The sequence below is a fragment of the Sitophilus oryzae genome, unplaced genomic scaffold (genome assembly GCF_002938485.1).
Source record: "Sitophilus oryzae breed Bouriz unplaced genomic scaffold, Soryzae_2.0 scaffold_1576_pilon_pilon, whole genome shotgun sequence".
NCBI lineage: Eukaryota > Metazoa > Arthropoda > Insecta > Coleoptera > Curculionidae > Sitophilus > Sitophilus oryzae.
This window is the reverse complement of record NW_022146254.1, coordinates 16630037-16651623: the sequence shown is the minus strand read 5'-3', so window position 1 is coordinate 16651623 and position 21587 is coordinate 16630037. Positions and strand designations below refer to the sequence as shown.

General features: G+C 33.7%; 1 protein-coding gene across 1 annotated transcript; it reads left to right on the top strand.

Annotated features, from left to right (window-relative positions):
- Nucleotides 1–295: 295 nt before the first annotated feature.
- Nucleotides 296–19899, top strand: LOC115879376 (zinc finger RNA-binding protein-like). The gene is made up of 6 exons (XM_030896165.1): nt 296–432; nt 2073–2335; nt 7629–8550; nt 10661–10852; nt 13709–13861; nt 19272–19899. Exons 3-6 carry the CDS (start codon nt 7711–7713, stop codon nt 19443–19445), a joined length of 1359 nt encoding a protein of 452 aa, XP_030752025.1. The 5' UTR covers nt 296–432; nt 2073–2335; nt 7629–7710; the 3' UTR covers nt 19446–19899.
- The last annotated feature ends 1688 nt before the right edge of the window (nt 19900–21587 follow it).

The window sequence follows — 21587 nt, the reverse complement described above, 5'->3', positions numbered from 1 at the left end:
TCATGTTTATAATATAGTGACAGCCTTCTAAGCGTTATTCACGTTGGTTCATTTCACAGGTTAATTTTTTCGATGGGCTTGTAGTGGATGAAGCAAATAACTATAAGAATCTTATTAACTATAAAATTTAACATTGTCGGACAACATTTTTTTTACAAACAACAAATTCTAAATTTATAATATTCTTTAAATTTAAAGACGTTTCAAAATGACGTCTCGTAAGTAATGTTTGTGCTTTTGCTACCTTGGTTACGCATCCCAATAATACATCGAGCACTGTTTCGCATGTCAACATATCAAATTCTGACGTATTTTTCTCTACTTATTTGTTACAATTCATTTTTAGAGCTTTCAAAGTAACTTATATAAAAAATTCAAGTTTTTACCAATATTTGAAGGCCCTATTTCTTGGACTATAGACTTAGAATACAGGTCGGTACAAAGAATATTTCAATTTTCAAACTTTATGCAAGAAAATATTTAACCAAAATATTTTGGTGTGGACAAGGACAAAATGTTTTTCTAAAATTGATGCAGATGGATTCGCGATATTCATTTCTGACATTTAGTTAATAGAGTTTATTGTTTATCTCTGTCTCTGGTTTATTAAAAAATAATCGGTCTAGGGTGCAAATACTATACAGGGTGTTTTAAAAAACATGTGCTATCCATCGTGGGGAGATTCCTTCGTAAAAATAAGATTTATTTTTCATATCATAGGTCCCCTCTGCTTTGTTTCGTATAGATAAAGGGTGGTAAAGTCTTAATATTTTTTCGATTAATTAATAATTTTCTTCCAAGTACTTTTAGCGTTTTGAATGATTTATTCAGAGTAAAAGTTACTGTAAATGCGACATATTTTAAAGCTAAAAAAGTGTCGACATATTCATCAGGGACGTGCATATAGGTTATTACTGGATATTTTACTAAAAAAAGCCACTGACTTTTTTCTCTTGTTAGCGAAATAGTGTAAGCAGTTTAATGCCGATTAAATGTTGTCTCTTGATATTTTGCCGATTTCGGCCTCCTTGATGAGATAAACGCAATTTTATTAATTTGCCTTGATCCAAGTCTAATAGCAACCTTTAAAAAAAATAATATCATTAACTTGCGAAAGTTTTAAATAAGTACTCATTGATTCCTCATCAAAAAATATGAAAAAAAAAATCCTTTAAACATGGATATGGAAATGCATAGTTTTAGAGTTACAGGATGTTAAAACTTTTTAAAATTAGGAGTTTTTTGTAATTATCTTAAATAACATTATTTTTTTATTTGAAATTGCTGTATAGGTTGGACTCTTAAGTATAATATGGTATAATATAATAAATATATATAGTAAATTAGGTAAAATATGTAATTTATGAATTTTATTTTTATTTTATTGTGATTAATAAAATTGCGTTTATCTCATCAAGAAGGCCGAATTCGACAAAATATCAAGAGATAACATTTAATTCGCATTAAAGGGCCTACACAATTTTGATATCAAAAGAAAAAAGTCAGTGGCGCACATTTTTTTTGAAAAATATTCCAGTGATAACCCATATGCACGTCCCTGATGAATTTATCGACATTTTTAGCATTAAAATATGTAGCACTTATAGTAACTTTTACCTTCAAAATTTCATTCCAATCACTAAATAAGTACTTGGAAGAAAATGAAAATAACTCGAAAGATTATTAAGCTTTTAACACCCTGTAGTTACGAAACAAAGCAGAATCGGACCTATGTAATAAATCTTAGTTTTACGTGAGGAATCTCCCCCACGAGAGATGGCACATGTTTGTTGAAACACCCTGTATATTCTTCGACGTCTGCAACCAACAACGCCGAAGTTTGGCTTCGTTGGTTACATCCATCTATTATTTTATGAATCGATTTTTTCCTTAGCGAGTTTGAGCTTGCGCCATACGTCAAACGACAAAATTTAGGGCTGCGTTCAGGTACTGAGGATGACCATCTGTTTAGACGATAACAACATAGGGTTGTTTGTCCTTGTTCCACACTATATTAAAATTATATTTGGATGTCTCTCTCTCTTTCTCTATAAGAATATCCCTTACTTTAGAACGTTGAAGGCCGTAAATTTTATGTCCGGAGTGCACCTGGCACTACCTACAATATCTATCACAGCCTAGAAAAGGAGCATTGCTACTTGAAATATAATGTGTTAAAAAATGTTAGTGAGTGAATTAATCAATCGTCATATGCAAAGGGTCCAGCTGCAACTACCACACTAGGAGCAGTTCAGAGCAGTTACAGACAACGCAATAAAACAACAGCACTTCTATTATTGAGTGGTCTGTAAAATCCGGTTTGTGCATTGAAAAGGTGAGTTTGTATTCTCCAATCAGTTTGTTACGAGTTTATTGCTCCAATCGTATTTAAGTATGAACTGTCAGTTTTGAAATAAACCAATAAAATTGCACAAATAATAATAATAGTTTGAACGAAATGAAATTTTGTGAGCACATGTAGGTAAATTTAGACCACGTTTTAAAAATATAGAGAGTTCTACAGGGTATCCCCCAAAAAAGTTAATTTAAACATATTAAACCCTTATAATATATTTTATGTCCAAAAATAAAATAAAATACAGGGTGTTCCATAAGAAAAGATCTAACTTTGGTATGGATCTTAGTTCTGATACACCTTGTACATTTGAAATTAATTTTAAATTATGCACATTGCCTTCCCAAATACCGGGTGCGTCACAAAAGTGGCTCACCCCTATAACTTTTTTATTTTTTAAGTTAAAACGAGATTTGGTATGTTAGTATATGACATAAATTAGGATTGATTGACGTATTCAATTGTTTTTGGTCACTTCCTGTTTCACCGGAAATGACTACAACTTTTGATTTTTAAATGGTACCCTGGGTATTTTTTTACTTTATTTGATAGAAAATAATACTTTGAATAGAATGACATATCATATGTCAACTTTTGACATTTTTGCATAATATGGTTTATTTGAAATTATAACTTGCGGTTCGTAACGAAAATTTGACTCGAAATACCAAGTGTGTGGTACCAAATTATAAATGCTATAAAAAATGCTTTTTCCGAATATGCTAATGAGCCACCCTCGTTCCATTTGAAAAAAATGAGATATGATTAAAAATACGATTTGAGCATTTTCTAACCGGCCAGGACAAAACACTAAAAACATTAGACGATCAAATCTATTTTTCCAATGCTCCTTAATTAAGAATTAGTGTTTTTAACATAGCCATGACACAATAGATTGAATTTTAAAATGCGATTTCTTATTAAGCGAGAACGTTAAAAGTTGTCATATGATATGTCATTCTACTCAGAATGTCATTTTCTATTGAATAAAGTAAAAAAATTCCGAGGATGCCATTTAAAAATCAAAAGTTGTAGTCATTTCCGGTGAAATAGGAAGTGACCAAAAACAATGGACTTTTTCACTATATTTTGGAATTAGCATAATTGAATAAAGCAATTAATTCTAGAATTTTCTGCTATCTCACTTTCTAAAAATTTGAAGTCGTTCTTAAGAAAATAAATAAAAACAAAAATGACCAGAATAAAAATCCGCACTTTATTTTTAATACGTCACACCTGGCATGTTGAAAAGCGGCAACACGGCTGCGGCCGGGCCACCATGCTGACCCACCACCACCTCCACACAAGGTCATTCAACCTTTTCCAATATGGCGGAGATAGAAGTGCTTTATTTGGCGCGTATTTTAAAACGTGTTTTATTTCCAAATAGACATTTTTCACACAAATGTCGGGTTAGATTACGTAATATTTCACTAATTTTTTAATATACAGGGAGTCTAAAGTTCTCCACATAAGTATTGAATTTTTTGTATTATTACTTTTATGAAAACATCAGTTAGTTACTTTTTATAAAAAGGTTTGCTTTCTTAGAAAATAGGTAGTGTTAAAATATTCAAACTTGAGGTAGCATATATAGGGTGTTCAAAATCATCGGAAAAAGAAATAACCAGAAATATATGACAGAAAATAGCAATATAAACTAAATATTCAATTGCAAACACTTACCTACCATAGTTTAGAGTTTACTGAACGTTTGATAAATATATACTATTATGGACAGTATAGGAAGTTACTTGTCTTAGTAAAAGCCTTGGTAAATGCTCTTGGAATTATAAACTACACTGGCTTGGGTCAAAAAATATGGAATATTTTTCTATGTTTTGCAGCATTACACAAATGGGAATAAATTTAAACTATAATAGGTGAGGATAAATAAAAAATATAATATGCGTTTCAAGATTTTATATAGAAAAAAAAACTAAATACCTTTTTGGGGCTTCGTAAGTAAAACTTACGCTTAGCTTAGTTTTCTTTACTCTTTCTCTTTACATAGGGCATTGTCTTTGTGGTAAAGACGTCATTCATTTTTTTGTATAGTTCTTCAATAAAATATTGGATATTCTGTACAAGATGGATTTAATAATAAATTCTGACGTATGTGAGGGGCAATTGTGTCCTAAAAAAAGACTTACATCCAGGCCATATATACATTGACATTTTCAAATGTCAATGTTGTCAATATCTTTCTGTAATATTTTTGATGTAAAAAGATTGATTCTTCTTCCAATATTTTACTTATAGTGACGTAAGTGTAAGCAGTAGCCATAACTACATCCTCACTAGGGTAACAGAGACTTTGGCCTTTGGCCTTTTTGAGGCATATTTAATGCACTTCTTACCCAAGAACTACTAGTAGGAGTGAAATTATCTCTTTTAATAGCTGTCAACCATTTTTTACGAAGCTCGTCATTTTTGGCATGTAAAAGGCATGCTACAATAAAATGTTAATACCTATCTTTTGATTATTGTAAGTAACCATTATAAAGTACTATGCAGACTGGCGGCGAAGACTTTTTACTCATTTAGGTGTAATATCTTGATAAACACTTCTAGTTCTTACCTTAAAATAATTAATAATAGAGGAGTACGACCACAAAAGTTTAAAGTTTCCTTTGTGGAATGACTGCTTTGGATTTTTATTACACTGTTATTTTATCACAATTTTCTGATCACACCATGCTTTGACCATGCACTGAACACTAAGAACTAAACAAACGTGTTGCAGAAGCACAACAAACTAGAGATAATTAATTATTTCTGGTATGCAATCGGAACGAGAAACCACTACCGGCTTTTCAGGTTAAAGGTAAAAATTTAATAATGCGCTGCCTTCGCCGCCATATTTGCCTTGCCCATATCATGTTGTTTGGCGTTGAGTTGAGGTGGTGCTGGTCAAATCAAATCGCAATGTTGCCAGTTGTTGGCTGGCGCACGAGCACGGTTCTGCAATGTGATTGGGCGTATTTTTCATACGTCATCAATTGGCGCTTTAAAATTATTTCAAATTAAAGCAATTTTGAGGGCCTATAAAAAAATTATTCAATGTCATGGAATTATTTTTTTTGGATAAATATACTGAAAATAGTCTTCTATTTCAGATTTTGTCCTTGAATTGGGTATTTTATTTTTTGTGAAAAAGCCCATTGAATATGTCAATCAATCCTAATTTATGTCATATTTCTGCTTCTAATTGCATTTCCTTTACACTGTTTGATCTTTTATTGTTACCACTCTGACTTTAACTAGTTGAAAAAACGTTTTTTTTTTTTCTGTAATATTTTTACAGTTTTGAAATAATACAATAATATTGTTTACTTTTTTTATAAATTACCAATGTTACCGTAATATTACTGGTAATATTACCGATTTATAAATTACCGGTCATTTTACATCACTAGTTCAGACACCTTGCTATAAAATGAATAGTCGTTATTTACCAAACAGACCTTTCAAAGCCTTTAGGATATCTATTTTAACTTTGGCCTTACAGATTTATAAATTATTTCAAGATTATTTGTCGTCAAACGAGCAGGAATTATAAAATAAGATCCTTGCTTGGGCTGCTACCATTCTGCTTTATCCTGCTTCAAATCCCAACCCAGCAACACCTACCTATTTTGAGCTATTTTTGTTACTTCTATTTTGGTTGCTCACTTCCCAGTTGGCAACACATAGGAAGCGGGATCGCCAAAACTGGTTCCTGTTTGCATTGCTATACCCCTGTTGCATCCTGCTGCGAATTTCGTCCCAGCAACACTTGCTGTTTTTAAGATACAGCAAGTTTAAGTCTGATTGGTGACGTCCAGGGACGCAACTAGACATATACTTTTAGGGGGGCTCAAGTTTTTTGGGGGGGCTTAGGTCACTATAAGATAAGATTCATGTGAGGTTAAAACCAATTTTATACGACACGAACTGGTCATCCGGGGGAGCTAAGCCCCCCCTGCCCCCCCCCTAGTTGCGCCTCTGGTGACGTCCATAGCAACACAATAAAAGCAGGATGGCTGAAACAAGTTCCTGCTTTGGCTACTATAATCCTGCCTTATCCTGCTTCAAACCCCATACCAGCCACTCATCTCGTTTTTAAAATAGAATGAATCGATTGCTGGTAAGCAGTCGCACATTAAGAAAAGGAATGATTTTTTTTAACTTTATAAATTTCCTCGTAAGTTTCAGCTTAGGCTGCTATTTTTTTGCTTTATTTGCCTAAAATATGCATAAGCTTCCAAGCCATAAATAATTATTCCGAACAGTTGAACAAAATAAGGTTATTTTATGTTTTAGAGTTATTTTGTGTTTTTTTAAGAAACTTTTTTTTTAGAGAAAAATATTTTTGGCGGTCAGTCTATCCTTAAATTTTTGTTTTCTACGTTTCACTCCGTGCCCTAGCGGAAAAGTCAGCAAAAAGCTTTTATATCATATAAATTGTGTAATGAAATTATAAGTTGATAGTAAAAGTGTTAAAAAAAAATATTTCCATCTTTTTAAAGCATTTAAATAAAAGCTTGTTTTAAAAGTTTTTGTCTTTTTTTTGTTTGTTTTTGTCTCTGTCTAACACATTTGAATTGGCGGTATCAATCTATCCAATATATAGCAATATATAAGATATCGAACTGAAATTCCCCAATTCCCGATTTCCAGAGTAATAAAAACGAAATTTGCTGTATTTCAAAAACGACAAGAGTGGCTGGTATAGGGTTTGAAGCAGGATGAGGCAGGATTATAGCAGCAAAAGCAAGAACTTGTTTCAGCCATCCTGCTTTTATTTTGTTACTATGTGTGACGTCACCAATCAGACTTAAACTTGCTGTATCTTAAAAACAGCAAGTATTACTGGGATGTAATTTAGAGCAGGATGCAACAGGGGTATAGCAGCGCAAACAGGAACCAGTTTTGGCGATCCTGCTTCTCATGTGTTGCCAACTGGGAAGTCAGCAACCAAAATAAAAGTAACTATAGCTCAAAATTGGTAGGTGTGGCTGTGTTGGGATTTGAAGCAGCATAAATCAGGATTGTAGCAGCCCAAGCAGGATCGTATTTATAATACCTGCTTCCAATAAGTTGCTAACTTCCCCGATCTTTAAAATACACCATATGAGAAAGTAACGCTATAAAAAGTTTTAGAACTTTTGTTGAAATTTAATAGTTTCATCAGTCCTAAAACCTACGGCAAGCACTTGGAAGACCAAAAACATAAGCAACGAGAGGTCGACTCACTAGACACTGTCAATATCAATGCCCTCCGTTTTAGCAAATCGCTGCGTTGCCAGCTGTGCGACGTAATCTACACGCAAGGCCAACTTTGTGAAGTCGACGAAGAGGGTGTGACGAAGATGGCCACCACCTATGTGAACTTGCTGCGTTGCCAGCAATGCGACGTGATTTATATCGGAAACGAAGTCTACGCCGCTCATATCCAGGGTACCCAGCACCAAAGGACGACGCTAGAGTACACAAAGCAGGGCATACCTATCCCGCCCCAGGAGCCCGACATTATCGTAGGGGCCATCGTACGTTTTGACAGCAGGCTACGTTGCCGACTGTGCCATGAGACCTTCGCCCGCAACGACGACTACGTCAGACACATCCGAGGCCGCAAGCACCACAAGGTCACGCTGATGTATATCAAGATGGACATGCCCATACCTCCGCAGGTGCCGAAAATTATCGTAGGGATGCGCGAGTCAGGTGAGCAGCCGGAGAATTTGACGATGTTGGCTCCAGCGTTGGACCCCATCATTTACAGCCGTGCTGTAAACTTTCTGCGTTGCCAGCTGTGTCACACGACCTGTAACGCTAAAAAAGACTACCACGCGCACATCCAGAGCTTCAAGCACGAGAAGATGAGGCTGCTGTACACTTGGCTGGGTATGCCTATCCCGACGGAGGATCCCGAGGTTACCGTAGCGTGGCGAAGGGCCAGGGAGTACCAAAAAATAAAGAAAAAAAACGTCAAATTGGTGCAGTCGGAGAGTTTGACGCAGACTGATACCTCGATGGCCACCGCCAATGTAGGGGAGCCAGACAGTTATTGCGTGACTGGAGTTCAGGAGGTAGCTGTGGCACAGGAGGCTGCGCCGGACAGCAAGGAGGAAGATGTGTCCGATGGGATTCCTGACCCGGACATACAGTCCCCCGGTCAAGATTATATAGAAGAGATCAAGAATGGCAAGGTTAGTAGCAGAGCTGCAACAAGTCAGTTTTAAAAAAACTTCTCTCAAAAGTCGTTTCTAAAATCAAACTGATTTAAGTCTTAAGTCAAATTCAATATAAAGTTCAAATTATTTAAATCTTTGACTTAAATTATTTTATTTCAAGTCAAGTCATTTTTGTAAAGACTTAAATCAATATAACGTTATTTAAGTCGTTTTTGTGGCTCTATATTTTTGGCTTAAGTCATGATGATCTACAAATTAAGTCAGTAAAATTACTAAAATCAATATAATTACCCTCAAGTCAAGACAACCAGAATTCAATTTAAGTACCTTTTTTAAATGTTAATATTAATTTTCTTGTATTACCAATTAGGCGATTTTCTTACTAAGTATCATAATATTAATTTATTGAAGGTGCAGATGAGACTAAAACCACATAAAATAAAACGGTTACTTTTCAGGACAACTACAAACACAAAAATATGTTTTTTTTTTGTAAAATTTAATCGATTTTGTAAGTACTTTATATGTATGTAATCCATTACAGTATAGATGTCATCGAATACATGTTTATTAAAAAGGGGTGATGTGTTTTCATCACTATATAATATATCGATGGCATACATACATATACATACTGCCATTAAGAGCTTTTCTTTGACTGAAAAGCCCGATACGTGATGTTATCTGCCTACCGCACTCCGGACATTCAAAAATCTCATTGCTTTGTTGCCTCTTTACTTTTTGGTTGTCGCTGTTAACTGAGTTTACAATTCTTCTCCATTGAGTTCTATTATGAGCTGCTTCTTCCCACTCATTCTGCATGTTAATCCCCTTTAAGTTTTCTTGGAAAATGTCCTTGTATCTTTTGAGTTGTCCACCCGGCCTCCTCTTACCGTCTACAAGCTCACCGTAAAGCTGAGATTTTGGTATGCGGTTTTCTTGCATTCTGCATACGTGTCCAGCCCATTTTAAGCGTGATTTTGTAAACATGACTTCAATACTCTCGCAGTTAGTTTTTTCAAGAACCGATACGTTTGAAGCATGATGGAACCATCGGATTCTTAAGAGTTGTCTAAGGTGTCTCTGTTGCAACTTGTTTAATGCCTTTATGTGTCGGCGGTTTGTAGCATGGTGAGGATTATAATTGCTCGGTACACTGCAAGTTTCGTTTTTGTACTCAAGTCATGATTGTAGAAAACCCTGTCTTTTAATTTCCAGAATGCTCTTAAGGCACTGCTAATCCTGTGCTGAATTTCAGAGTCGATATTGGCCTTTTCCGAGATCAAACTGCCGAGGTAATTGAATTCCGCTACATATTCCAATAGTCCTTCTCCGATTTTTATAGCATTGTTGTGATCTTCCGGGGGACATGCACATGATTTTGGTTTTGTCGATGTTTAGCTTAAGTCGCAAAGCCTCGTATGCCCAGGGCCAGGTATATGTGTCCAACATTTCTTGTAATTGTTGTAATGTGTTTGCAACTAGAGTGCAGTCATCAGCGTATTGAAGTTCTGTGATAAATTTTGTACGTGTTTTTGCCTTAAGTCTTTTTATGTTGAACAAACCGCCGCGCCGGCGCCGTCGCGCGTCTTATCTGGATCTCATGGCCATCAATGGCATAAGCTAAGGGCTGGAGAATTTTAAGGTACTCTTCAATATATTCGAGATAAATTTCTTTCGATCGTCTTTCGGTCTACATAACGTCGGGGATTTACTTAAAAGACAACAGACTCACTACGCACGCGTAACACGACAAATCATCAAAACAGTTTCCAAAAAACTAACGTTTTACTTACTAGTGTTATTGAGCTTTGTTTTTTTAATCTGCTGCTTTGTTCCCGCCTAACAGTTTAAAAAGGAATGGTGCTGACTAAAAAAAATGCCTTTTATAAAAAGAGTTAAATATTTTTAATGATTTCAGTCTTTTATAAGAAGACTTAAATCTTTTTCCATTTCAAAATAAAGATTTAAATCACAAATAATTTCGAAAAATGACTTAAAATCAAATGACTTAAGTCATTAACATGATTAAAATCAAAAAAAGAAGTTTTTTGTGGGCTTGCAGCTCTGCTTAGTAGTAGAGCTTTCAATTTTTTCTTTGCCTATTTCTTTTTTCTTTTTGTAGGTGATTATGTTCAACTGCAAACTATGTGAGTGTCATTTCAAAGTTCCTGACGCCAAAAAGATGCACATGACGAGTCGCAGACATGAGCTCCAGTACAAGAAAAAAGTGAATCCTGACCTGATCGTTGATGAAGATTATCTATGGGTTGATGTCAAGTCGTCCTTGAGTGACAATAATTTCCGGGAAGATAAGGTGCGTAGAGCTGTAATTTTTCTCACCTAAAAATATTACACTCAGATTAGTTCAGTCATTGGGGATTTTTGCTTGGAAAAAAGTCCGGAAGTTTTGCAACTTTGTAGGTTTATAGGTTTTGGGGTCCCTAACTAAAATCCATAAAATGCACATTTCCAGACTTGCCGCCGGCGCCGCCATCTTGCCAAGATGGCGCCCAAAATCGGTATTTTGTGAATATCTCGAAAACTATGCATTTTTCGCGAAAATTTGAGGAAAGCAAAATTAAAGAGAATAAAGAGAAAATTTTCGCTAAAGTCAACCGTTTAGGCACAAAATCCCTGGAAATTTTACAATTTTGCGTAAAATATGATATATTATGTATAGTCGATTTTTCGGAATCAAATGTCGATTAGGGTTCACTAAAACTAGTTTTAGTTTAGTTTTTTCAATTTTGTCATAAAACAGTGGCGTCTCATTAATTCGCTCATTAATTTATGAATAATTAATTTTAATTACTGAAAATGTGTACTTGTTTCCAACCAAACCACTCAAGAGGTAAAGTATATGACGCGTTTATTTTAACGTGGTCTCCCCGGAGGCCTACTTCACTAGATAAATTAAAAACTTTAACTTATCTGCACAAACCCGACGGATCTGGCTCATTGATGTCAAAGTCGATCGTGTCTGCTGTGCTGGGCTCATCAGGGTGGTCTCTCAATACGTCCAACTCTTCATCTTCAGCCGCCAGAGGGATATCTACAGACAAGTCGAACTCCTCTTCATCGGATTCGTCGAGTGACACTTCAGTGACGCTGTCACAGGATTTCCCATTGCAGTATGCACAAATCGCATTTAACATTTTAATCCTGCTTTTCTGCGTCCGCCGGCTTTACCATAGTGGTTGGTTTTGCATTTACAGGATAAAAATGCCAACAGGGATTTTGGAGCTAGATCTTTCAACGTTGTGACTGGAGTAATGCCTGTTTTTGTTTTCTTCCAACCCCATTCTTCGGCATCTTTGGTACAACCAGACCAATGCTGAACCTGGTGGTAATGAATGCTGGTGGTAATGAATGGTCGCAATGAATGCTGTCCAGGACGACAATTAATTATTCATAAATTAATGAGCGAATTAATGATACGCCACTGTTTCATGACAAAATTAAAGAAACTAAACTAAACCTAGTTTTAGTGAACCCTAATCGACATTTGATTTCGGAAAATCGATTATACATAATATATCATATTTTACGCAAAATTGTAAAATTTCCAGGGATTTTGTGCCTAAACGGTTGACTTTAGCGAAAATTTTCATAAAACCTTTTTTATAGGAAATTTTATTCTCTTTAACTCTTTCCTCAAATTTTCACGAAAAACGCATAGTTTTCGAGATATTCACAAAATACCGATTTTGGGCGCCATCTTGGCATGATGGCGGCGCCGGCGGCAAATCTAAAAATTCTGGTGCATTTTATAGATTTTAGTTAGGGACCCAAAAACCTATAAACCTGCAACGTTTCAAAACTTCCGGACTTTTTTCCAAGCAGGCCCCTTTTTTGATCCCCAATGACTGAACTAGATGCAAAAAACACGGAGAAATTTTTGGTCAAAAATTTAAAGTGGTATATTTTTGTTATTTTTAGCCCTATTTTCATGGATTTTTTAGCAAGCTCTATATAATATATAGTATTTGGCATATTATACAGGGTGAATCGAGGGGTAGTTTTTTACCCTAACTTTATTAACACTATGTGCAATAATTTCTTTTGTAAATTTTTCTAAAATATAATTTTACGGTCAGAACCATGACTCCTGAGCATTTTGTTTTTTGATTCATATCAATACATGCTTTGGTTAATTTTTAAGAGTGAAATGAACTGATAACGATTAATTTGCAATTTTTTTAAATATCATTACTTTTTGATGTTCCTAATTTTTTATTATGACGAAATGGTTTTGGTGACTATCGTTGTAATGTCATATTACACTGCATTGGATACTCTATACTAAATTAAAAAAAAAACGTTAAAGATTATGAGACAGTTCGGGTTTTAATAAACATTAATAATGATAACCAAACTAACGGTATTAAAGAAAATATCTGTAGTAATACTCAAGTAAAACAAAGAAAAAAAATTGTAAAAAATACCCTAATACTTTGTATTATTGCCATCCTTGGCTTCTATAACAGCCTGTATACGTCCGTTCATAGTGTCACTGAGGCGGCATATATAATATTTTGTTATGTTTTCCCATTCTTCTTTAAGGACCAAGCGAAGTTCGTTTAATGAAGCTGGTACTGCTTCGCAACCTCTAACCCTCCTTGCCAAACGTCGAACATGATGGACATTTCATAGTAGTATATAGTTCACAATAATCACCAAAGCCGCCTTGTCACATTGAAAAATAACTTCAAAAAAGGAGTGACAATTGAAAAAATTGCAAATTGTTGATTGGCATAAGATCGAAATGGCAAGCTCATTTCGCTGTTAAAAATTAACCAAGGCATGTATTGACGTGATCCATAAAACAATATGCTCAGGAGACATGGTCCTGACCGTAAAATTAAATTTTAGGAAAATTTACATATGAAACTATTGCACAGGGTGTTTTAAACTTAAAGGGCAAAAAAACAACCCTTCGAATAACCCTTTATAATTTGCCAAATACTAAAGTTTATAAAAAACTGAGTTTACGAATATAAGGTGATATAATTATATACAGATTGCTAAAAAAATAATGAAAATAACGCCATAAATAACAAAAAAACAACACTTTAATTTTTCCTCAAACCTTTTTTTTAAACAAAAATTTTTCCGTTGCGTTTTTTTTGCATCTTTGTGTAGAAAAAAAAACAAGATAAACTTTGTACAGTCGGGGGGTTTGGAGGCTAGCCCAAGTGAGTCTGACAGTAATGGTGAGGCTACGCTGAATGAGGACGATACGGACGAAGATAGGATTTCTAGACCGGACATCCAAGCCTCTAATCAAGATTGCATTGAAGATATCAAGAATGACGAAGGCAAGGTTAGTAGTAAAAGTCTAAGAGCTGGCAACGTTTTCGAGAAAGTATTTTAAGACGTCTGGCTCTTTGATATATCTATTACTATGCTCTCTGGAACAGCATGCGGCCCGTCTGGCTGCCGATACCCGTTGCGTTCACTACTGCGCATCGGAAGAAGATCCTATATTTTATATTAATTTAGTCCAATAAATTCTAGTATTGAATATAGATCGAACATGTCTCCATAGCGCAGTGCGTAGAGTTTCCGACCACGAACCGATGATTCAATGAGTGTGAATGAGTTCGAATCCGGGTCAGGGCAAAGACTTTTTTTATTTTATTATCGTTTATATCCTGATAGTAAAGTATTAAATAATTCTGGTAATTAAAAAAAACAAATATTTAATACTTTACTATCAGAATATAAATGAAAATAAAATAAAAAAGTCTTTGCCCTGACCCAGATTCGAACTCTCAATCATCGGTTCGTGGTCGGAAACTCTACACACTGCGCTATGGAGACATGTTCAATTTATATTCAATACTAGAATTTAAAGGACTAATAAAAATATAGGATCTTCTTTCAATGCGCAGTAAGGAACGCAACGTTTACCGGCAGCCAGACGGGCCGCATGCTGTTCTAGAGAGCATAGTAAAAGATATATAAAAGAGCCAGATGTCTTAAAATACTTGTTTTTCCGACGTTGCTAGCTCTCGTACTATAAGTTTCTATTTTTCTTTGAATATACGGTCCGGCAATAATGCGTCGGGCATCCGTAGCTCCTATATAGAATAAAAAACTTGGGAATTTTGTTTAAGTGCATATCTAATGTATGAATTACAGTAAAAGTGGGAAATCAGTGATTGCTAACAGCTAGTAAAATCTCACCCCCCCCCCTCCATTCATTGATTTGCTAAGACTACGCCAGTAAAAGTTCAACACCTATTTTTGAAACCAACTTTTACTACCTAGTGAATGTTGTCTCTAGTATAATTGTTTTGTTATCGTTGTAAAAAGTGTTTTCCGGTATTTTCCTTATGGAGGTAATTTTCTGTGAAAAATTAAGGTAAACTATATAGGCACTCGCAAGAATGTAATAGTGCTTGTTTTTCATTTTTGCAATATAATGAAGTCATAGCAAAAGTTAAGCGCGCAAGAGAAAATTATATTAAGGAACCTAGTGACTATGAACTTATTAAACGTTTTCATATGCTTGATGTAGCGGGTTTGAAAAAACGAATAATTCCCGTTGAAGAAAATTCGGGCATATTTTATTTTGTCCACGATATAGAACTTTAGTAAAAAAAAACCTTGTACCAATAAGTATTAAGCCGCGTCCAAGCTAGGCGAACAAAATGTTTATGAATGTTTTTTTTTAATTTATTTTCTACCCTTTATAATGTTTACTGCTTTCCCTTTTAATATTTAGAAGGTTATGTCGTTATTTTCTATAATTTTTAATAAATATACTAAAGAAGTAAATTGTAATTTTAAGATAAATGTGGATCAGCTTGAATATTGAGGTGATTCAATATTCTTAAAAGGTTTATTTGTGCTAACTTCCACCAACATTCTTCCTCACCACACTCGCCTTGTACAATAGAATAACTTTTACTGGCAACCTTTAGTAAATGTTACTTTCGCTAGTGAATGTTAGAAATTACTAGGAAAAGTCGACAAACCTCTTTAAAATACCACATTCACTGGTTCAATGCGTAATTGTTAGCTTTTCCTAGTGAATGTTAACAATCACTGAATTTCCGACTTTCACTTCGACAGGGTGGCTCAAAAAAGTGTGAGTGGATTGGGGTGATTTTTTTTAATAAAACACCCTGTATATTATTGCATTTTTGGCTTCCTTTCAGATCACTTTACATAATCTTAAGATATGAGTAAATATATTTCGATAGTTTCAGTGATATTAATAAATAAATAAAAAAATCATATTTTTGAGTCTTTCTTAAAAAAATTATTAAAAATACATGAACTGTCCTGAAATCAAAACTACCTATATTAGGTATTTACTTTAGATGGTCTGTACTTACTTTGCTATAAATATTGTAATCTTAAATCATACAGGATGTTCAAAATTCTACGCCAAACTTTCTAAAATATAAAATAATTTTTCTTACTTTTTTTAACACCCTGTATGTTTATTTTTTTAATGGACGGAAAATTAAAAAATTAACATTTTTTGTATTTAGAGTAGTGATGTGTCGGTATTTTAGTAACGCGATTTTGGAGCGGTATTTTTTTGTAACGTCGTGTCGCGCTCCACAACGAATCAGGGACCTGTTACTGAAGAACGACGATTATAATGACGACAAAATTATAAATTATTTACAATTTGCAAATAAATTATTTATAATCGCACTTGAAGTTAGCTCGAACCGTAGTAACCCGCATAGCAACGTGTTTAGCTCCAGCCGTCGCGATTTCGTCGGTCGCCAACAGTAGTATCTGGAACTGGTATGCCCGTAGCGCCGCGCGATCTCGATAGGGACGTGTTCGCTCCAGCCGTCGCGCTCCTAGAGTTGTAGTTCCCTGTCGCCAACAGAAGTAACTGCTGTAACTGGGCATCGACGCTCGACCTCGGCGGCGACCTACTTCACTCCAGCCGTCGCGCTCCTAGAGTTTTAGTTCCCTGTCGCGAACAAAAGTAACTGCTGTAACTGATTATTTATCGACGCTCGACCTCGGCGGTCACGTACTTCGTTCCAGCAGTCGCTGGAGCGCTTCTAGATTTTCGGTTTTGCCTGTCGCGATTTGGTCGGTTACTATTGGCGTTGGTGCTCCCGTCGCTACGTTACTTTCGAAATAGCGATTTTTGGTATGTACTAGGCATGGTATAAAATAGTGTTGTTTGAAAGATGAAACGCAAAAGCAAATAAAATAAAATAAATATATTTTATTTGCTTTTATACATTTATATAAGTTTTATTGTTTATATCTATTTTTAAAGCTAGGTTAGACCAATGAACAATTTTTTTTGACAGTGGTCTGGACTTTGTTCTTGATTTTTATATTAAATATATTATATTGCAATACACATAAATATGAGCCGTTCATTTTATTTAAACGAAAATTGATAAAGAAAAAAATAACAAGGAATGTCATCGTTTTTCTAAAAATCAGATAGATTGGCTATACACAATTATAAACTCGATATTTGGAAAATGAGTGGCGGATAAAATAAGTTAGGTATATTTTTAGCGAGGACCGCAACACTGGAAGTCGGAACCTCGGTTACAAAATCACGGTATTCTGTCGCGGTATTTTTCTGGAATGGTCGCTATTGTAACGCGACTCACGTGGAACCGGTATTCCCATCACTAATTTAGAGTATCTCAAAATTTTTAACGGTTTCTCAGATATTCGTGATTTTATATTTCATATGGCATTTTCGACAGTAAATTTTTATCAACGCCACCCAATGATGTTTCTCTCGTATTTTACCCTTGAAAAAACCATATGAAATAATATTTCGAATATCTGCGAAGCCCTTAAAAATTTTGAAATACTCTAAATTTATTTAAATTTTGAAATACTCTTAATAAAAAAATGTTCATTTTTTAATACCCCATCTAATAAAAAAATAATATACAGGGTGTTCCTTTTAAAAATACGAAGAAACATTATTTTATATGTTAGAAAGTTTGGCGTAGAATTTTGAACACCCTGTGTGATTTGAGATTACGATATTTATAGCAAAGTAAGTATAGGCCATCTGAAATAAATACCTAAAATAAGTTTGGATTTCAGGACAGCTCACGTATTTGTAATATTTTTTTTAGGAAAATCTGAAAAATATATATTTTTTATTTATTTATTAATATTTTTGCAACTATCGAAATATATTTACTCATATCTTAGGATTATATCAATTACATTTAAAAAAATCATCCCGATCCACTCACACTTTTTGGAGCCACCTTGTAGAAGTTAAAATATTTTCCTCAAATAAACAAAATTGCACTTAAACAAAATTCCTATGTTTTTATTCTAGGAGCTACAGGTGCCCGACGCACTATTACCATAGTAAAGGGAAAAGAGTAGTTGCACTCTCCCAAATATTTTCTGCCAGTTTTTACAATCTGTCGAATATCGGCAGATATTGCAGAGCGTTTCAGTTGAGTTCCGTCCGTCGACCTGCGAGGTTCGAGCGTTGCGTCCCAGCACAGAGACGGATTGACAAAAATGAGTGCCTTACTGTGTGCTGCTATTGGTTGTAGTAATATTTCAAAAAATTGTGCTTTGAGTTTTTTTTGAGAGTCCTTTGTGTTCAGTTTAACTTTCTCATGACTTGATTACTACTTAATAATTTGATATTATATTCATTTAAACCTCAATTTTTTATCGATTTTACTTTTGACAACCATCCCTTGCTTGTTGTTTAACGAACTGCACCATCATTGAACAAAAATTTGCTAGTACCGAAAGTACCGAAAAAAAATGGAAATCCCGGTTCCTTAGAGGCATGGTACCGAAATTACCGGTGCCGAAAAACAGCTTCGATTCCGGAAGCTCTATAACGTACCATAACCGTGAATCGCCCTATACAGGGTGAGTCTTAAATAAGTGAAAATATTTTTAGGGGTAGTATATTTTGGCCCCAGAAATATAATGATTTTTCTGCGCAATTTATTTTTTCGAAAAAAAATCTGGAAATTTTTTTAGTTTTTCGTTAAAAAACGTAATTTCTTGATAATATGGAAACAAGGGCTGAAAACCGGGAAATTCTTCGGGACTCGGTAACAATAACAAAAAAATTATTCTTTTTTTACGTGAGAAAGTAGTTATGCTATTTCTCATTGTTCTTGCTTCTTTTCTCTTTTGAAATTTCTGTAATGTTTATTAACAATTATTGAAGTTTAAATATGTTATTATATTATTTAGTACAATGTGTTGTTCAATGTATTAGTTATCCAATGAAAATCACCTAACCATTATTATTACTACAAAACAAACACATTAATGTTAAAATTAAACTTGTTTTAAATTTTAAAAAAATTCTAGAAAATCTTTGAAATAGATAATAATATAAAAATATGTCATTATATATTTTGTCCGCATTTCTTCCTATCAGAAGATTTTCAGATACAGAAGAATTGTTACTTACACGAAATGTGAAAATATTCTGTTTTCAAGCAAATTTTTACTCGATGATCAATTTTTTTATTTTATTTTATTGTGAACTCATATTTTCCTAAATACATCTCTGTGAAACTATGGCAAGTGCCATGACTATACTTTGCCTACTTACAGACCACGACTATACAGCTACGTCAGTGGTCACGGGACCACAACGGGACGCGAGAACAAGGTCATATAAAGTGACAGAAAAAGAACAAAGGATTTGACAAGGAGTAAAGCTACTAGTTTCCTTATACTATGCTATTACCGCGGACCCTATATTTTTTTTGTTTCTATAGGTAATTGGTTTCAATTGCAAACTGTGTGAGTTTTATTTCGACGTTCCTGACGCCAAGAAGATGCACATGAAGGGGCGCAAGCATAGGCGCCAGTACAAGAAAAAAGTGAATCCTGACCTGGTGGTTGATGGTAAAACCGAAGAAGAGTTGCAAAGTTCTTGTTCCGTTCTGTAAATGATTAGTCATTCATTAAGTTTCAATTGCAAACTGTGCCAGTGTTATTTCAACAAAATAGCGATGCACATGAAGGGATGCAGACATCGGCTCTGATACAAGAAAGAAGTGAATCGGCATTACTGACCTCTGTGACCCTATTCTTCACCACTACTTGCATCTCCGAGAAAGCCATATACCTCTAACTGTGCCTATAATAAAAGTATTTTAAATGTATTTGTGTGTGGTGTGATCTTATATGTATATTAATGTATTGTAATTATTGTTTGTATCAAAAAAGTAACGTTAATATTTACTTCAGATACTCTCTACAAAAAAAAACAATATTTTAAACATGATGTTTTGTACTATGGTACATAATATGTCTTATATTTTTCTCTCTTAGTTAGGTATATATACAGGGTTGTTCACCACATACGACACGGAGTATTGTGGCTAAACGATGATATTTTTACAAATTGTAAGTTTGGGGTTCGTTGAAGGACTATTAGAGCTACAATTTAAAAATATTTTTACAAGATACAGAGTGTATCTATATAAATATCAAAGTTGTATTTTTTTAAATGGAACACCCTGTATATTATTACATTTTTAGTTTCTACGATTAAAATAAAGGTAAATTTGATTAAGGTTTATTATACTTAAACCTTACCGTTTTTGAAATATTTTCAATTTTGTGAAATTGCAGTAAAAATTTTAAAGCTTCATTTCTCCAAGGGTATCAATATTTTTAATACTAAATATTTAATGAAGTTTATTTATTGATCAGTTATTGTGTTGCAATAATAAAAATAATACTACCTTATACAGAGTGTCTAAAAATGTATTTTAAATAATTATTAGCTTCAAACGGCAATAACTTCTTTAATTTAAATGGAATGCCCTGTATATTTTAGGAGAATCAGATGCACAATTAAATTGTCTATCCAATTGTATTATACCATTTTTTACCTATCCCTTCAAGTTTTCGTAGAAAATGCATTTTCTTTTAATTTAGAGCTCATTTATCAATATATCCATGGAATATTGACATTTTAGATTGTTTTTAAAGCAACAAATGTACAAAATGTACAGACTAGTAATATTATCGTTTTTAGCAAAACGATAATATTACTAGCCCATTTGTATGCAAAAAGACAACTATTTAAATCTTTATAAAAGAGTATACCATTAATTAAATATAACACCATTATTTCCGCCCATATACTAATTAATTACATACTTAATTGTGTTCGTTAATAAATTATTATAAATAAATGTGGATTTGAGTCAGAAATCAATATAATAATAAGTTATCAAATTAAAGTCTCTGTTGTTATAAATAAGCATTTATTAAAAAATGAAATATCATTTTTAAGGTGTTACTTTTTATCACACTGTCTAATGCCCATACAAAATTCAGTTTTTTAGTATTTGGAGCAATTATTATTAATCAACGCAAACAGTCAGTTAATATAGTTTGAATACTGGAATCATATTAATTGATCCTCTTTAACAAATATTTAAACAGTTTTTTTTTATTTTTTAATGAAATAAACGAATTATATCGACAATATTAGTATCTGTACTCTTTAAAAATTTGGTACATCTTTAAAAATAATCTAAAATGTCAATAGTCCATAGGTATATTGATAAATAAGTTTTAAATTACAAGAAAATGCATTTTCTACGGAAACTTAAAGAGATAGGTAAAAAATGGTATAATATAATTTGATAGACAATTAAATTGTGCATCTGATTCTCGTAAAATATAGAGGGTGTTCCATTTAAATTAAACAAGTTATTGCCGTTTGAAGCTAATAATAATTTATAATAAATTTTTAGACACTCTGTATAAGGTAGTATTATTTGTATTATTGCAACACAATAACTGATCAGTAAATAAACTTCAGTAAATATTTAGTATTAAAAACTTTGATACCCTGGGAGAAATGAAGCCTTAAAAATTTTACTGCAATTTCACAAAATTGAAAATATTTCAAAAACGGTAAGGTTTAAGTATAATAAACCTAAATCAAATTTACTTCCTTTACTTTAATCGTAGAAACTAAACAATTTGTAAACATCTTATCGTTTAGCTACAATACTCCGTGTCGTATGTGGTAAACAACCCTGTATATATATATACAGGGTGATTCCTGT

Coding starts and splice junctions, on each gene's coding strand:
- LOC115879376 (XM_030896165.1), top strand. CDS start 7,711: ATGGCCACCACCTATGTGAACTTGCTGCGTTGCCAGCAATGCGACGTG. Junction 10,853..13,708: donor ATAATTTCCGGGAAGATAAG/GTGCGTAGAGCT, acceptor AACTTTGTACAG/TCGGGGGGTTTGGAGGCTAG. Junction 13,862..19,271: donor TCAAGAATGACGAAGGCAAG/GTTAGTAGTAAA, acceptor TTGTTTCTATAG/GTAATTGGTTTCAATTGCAA.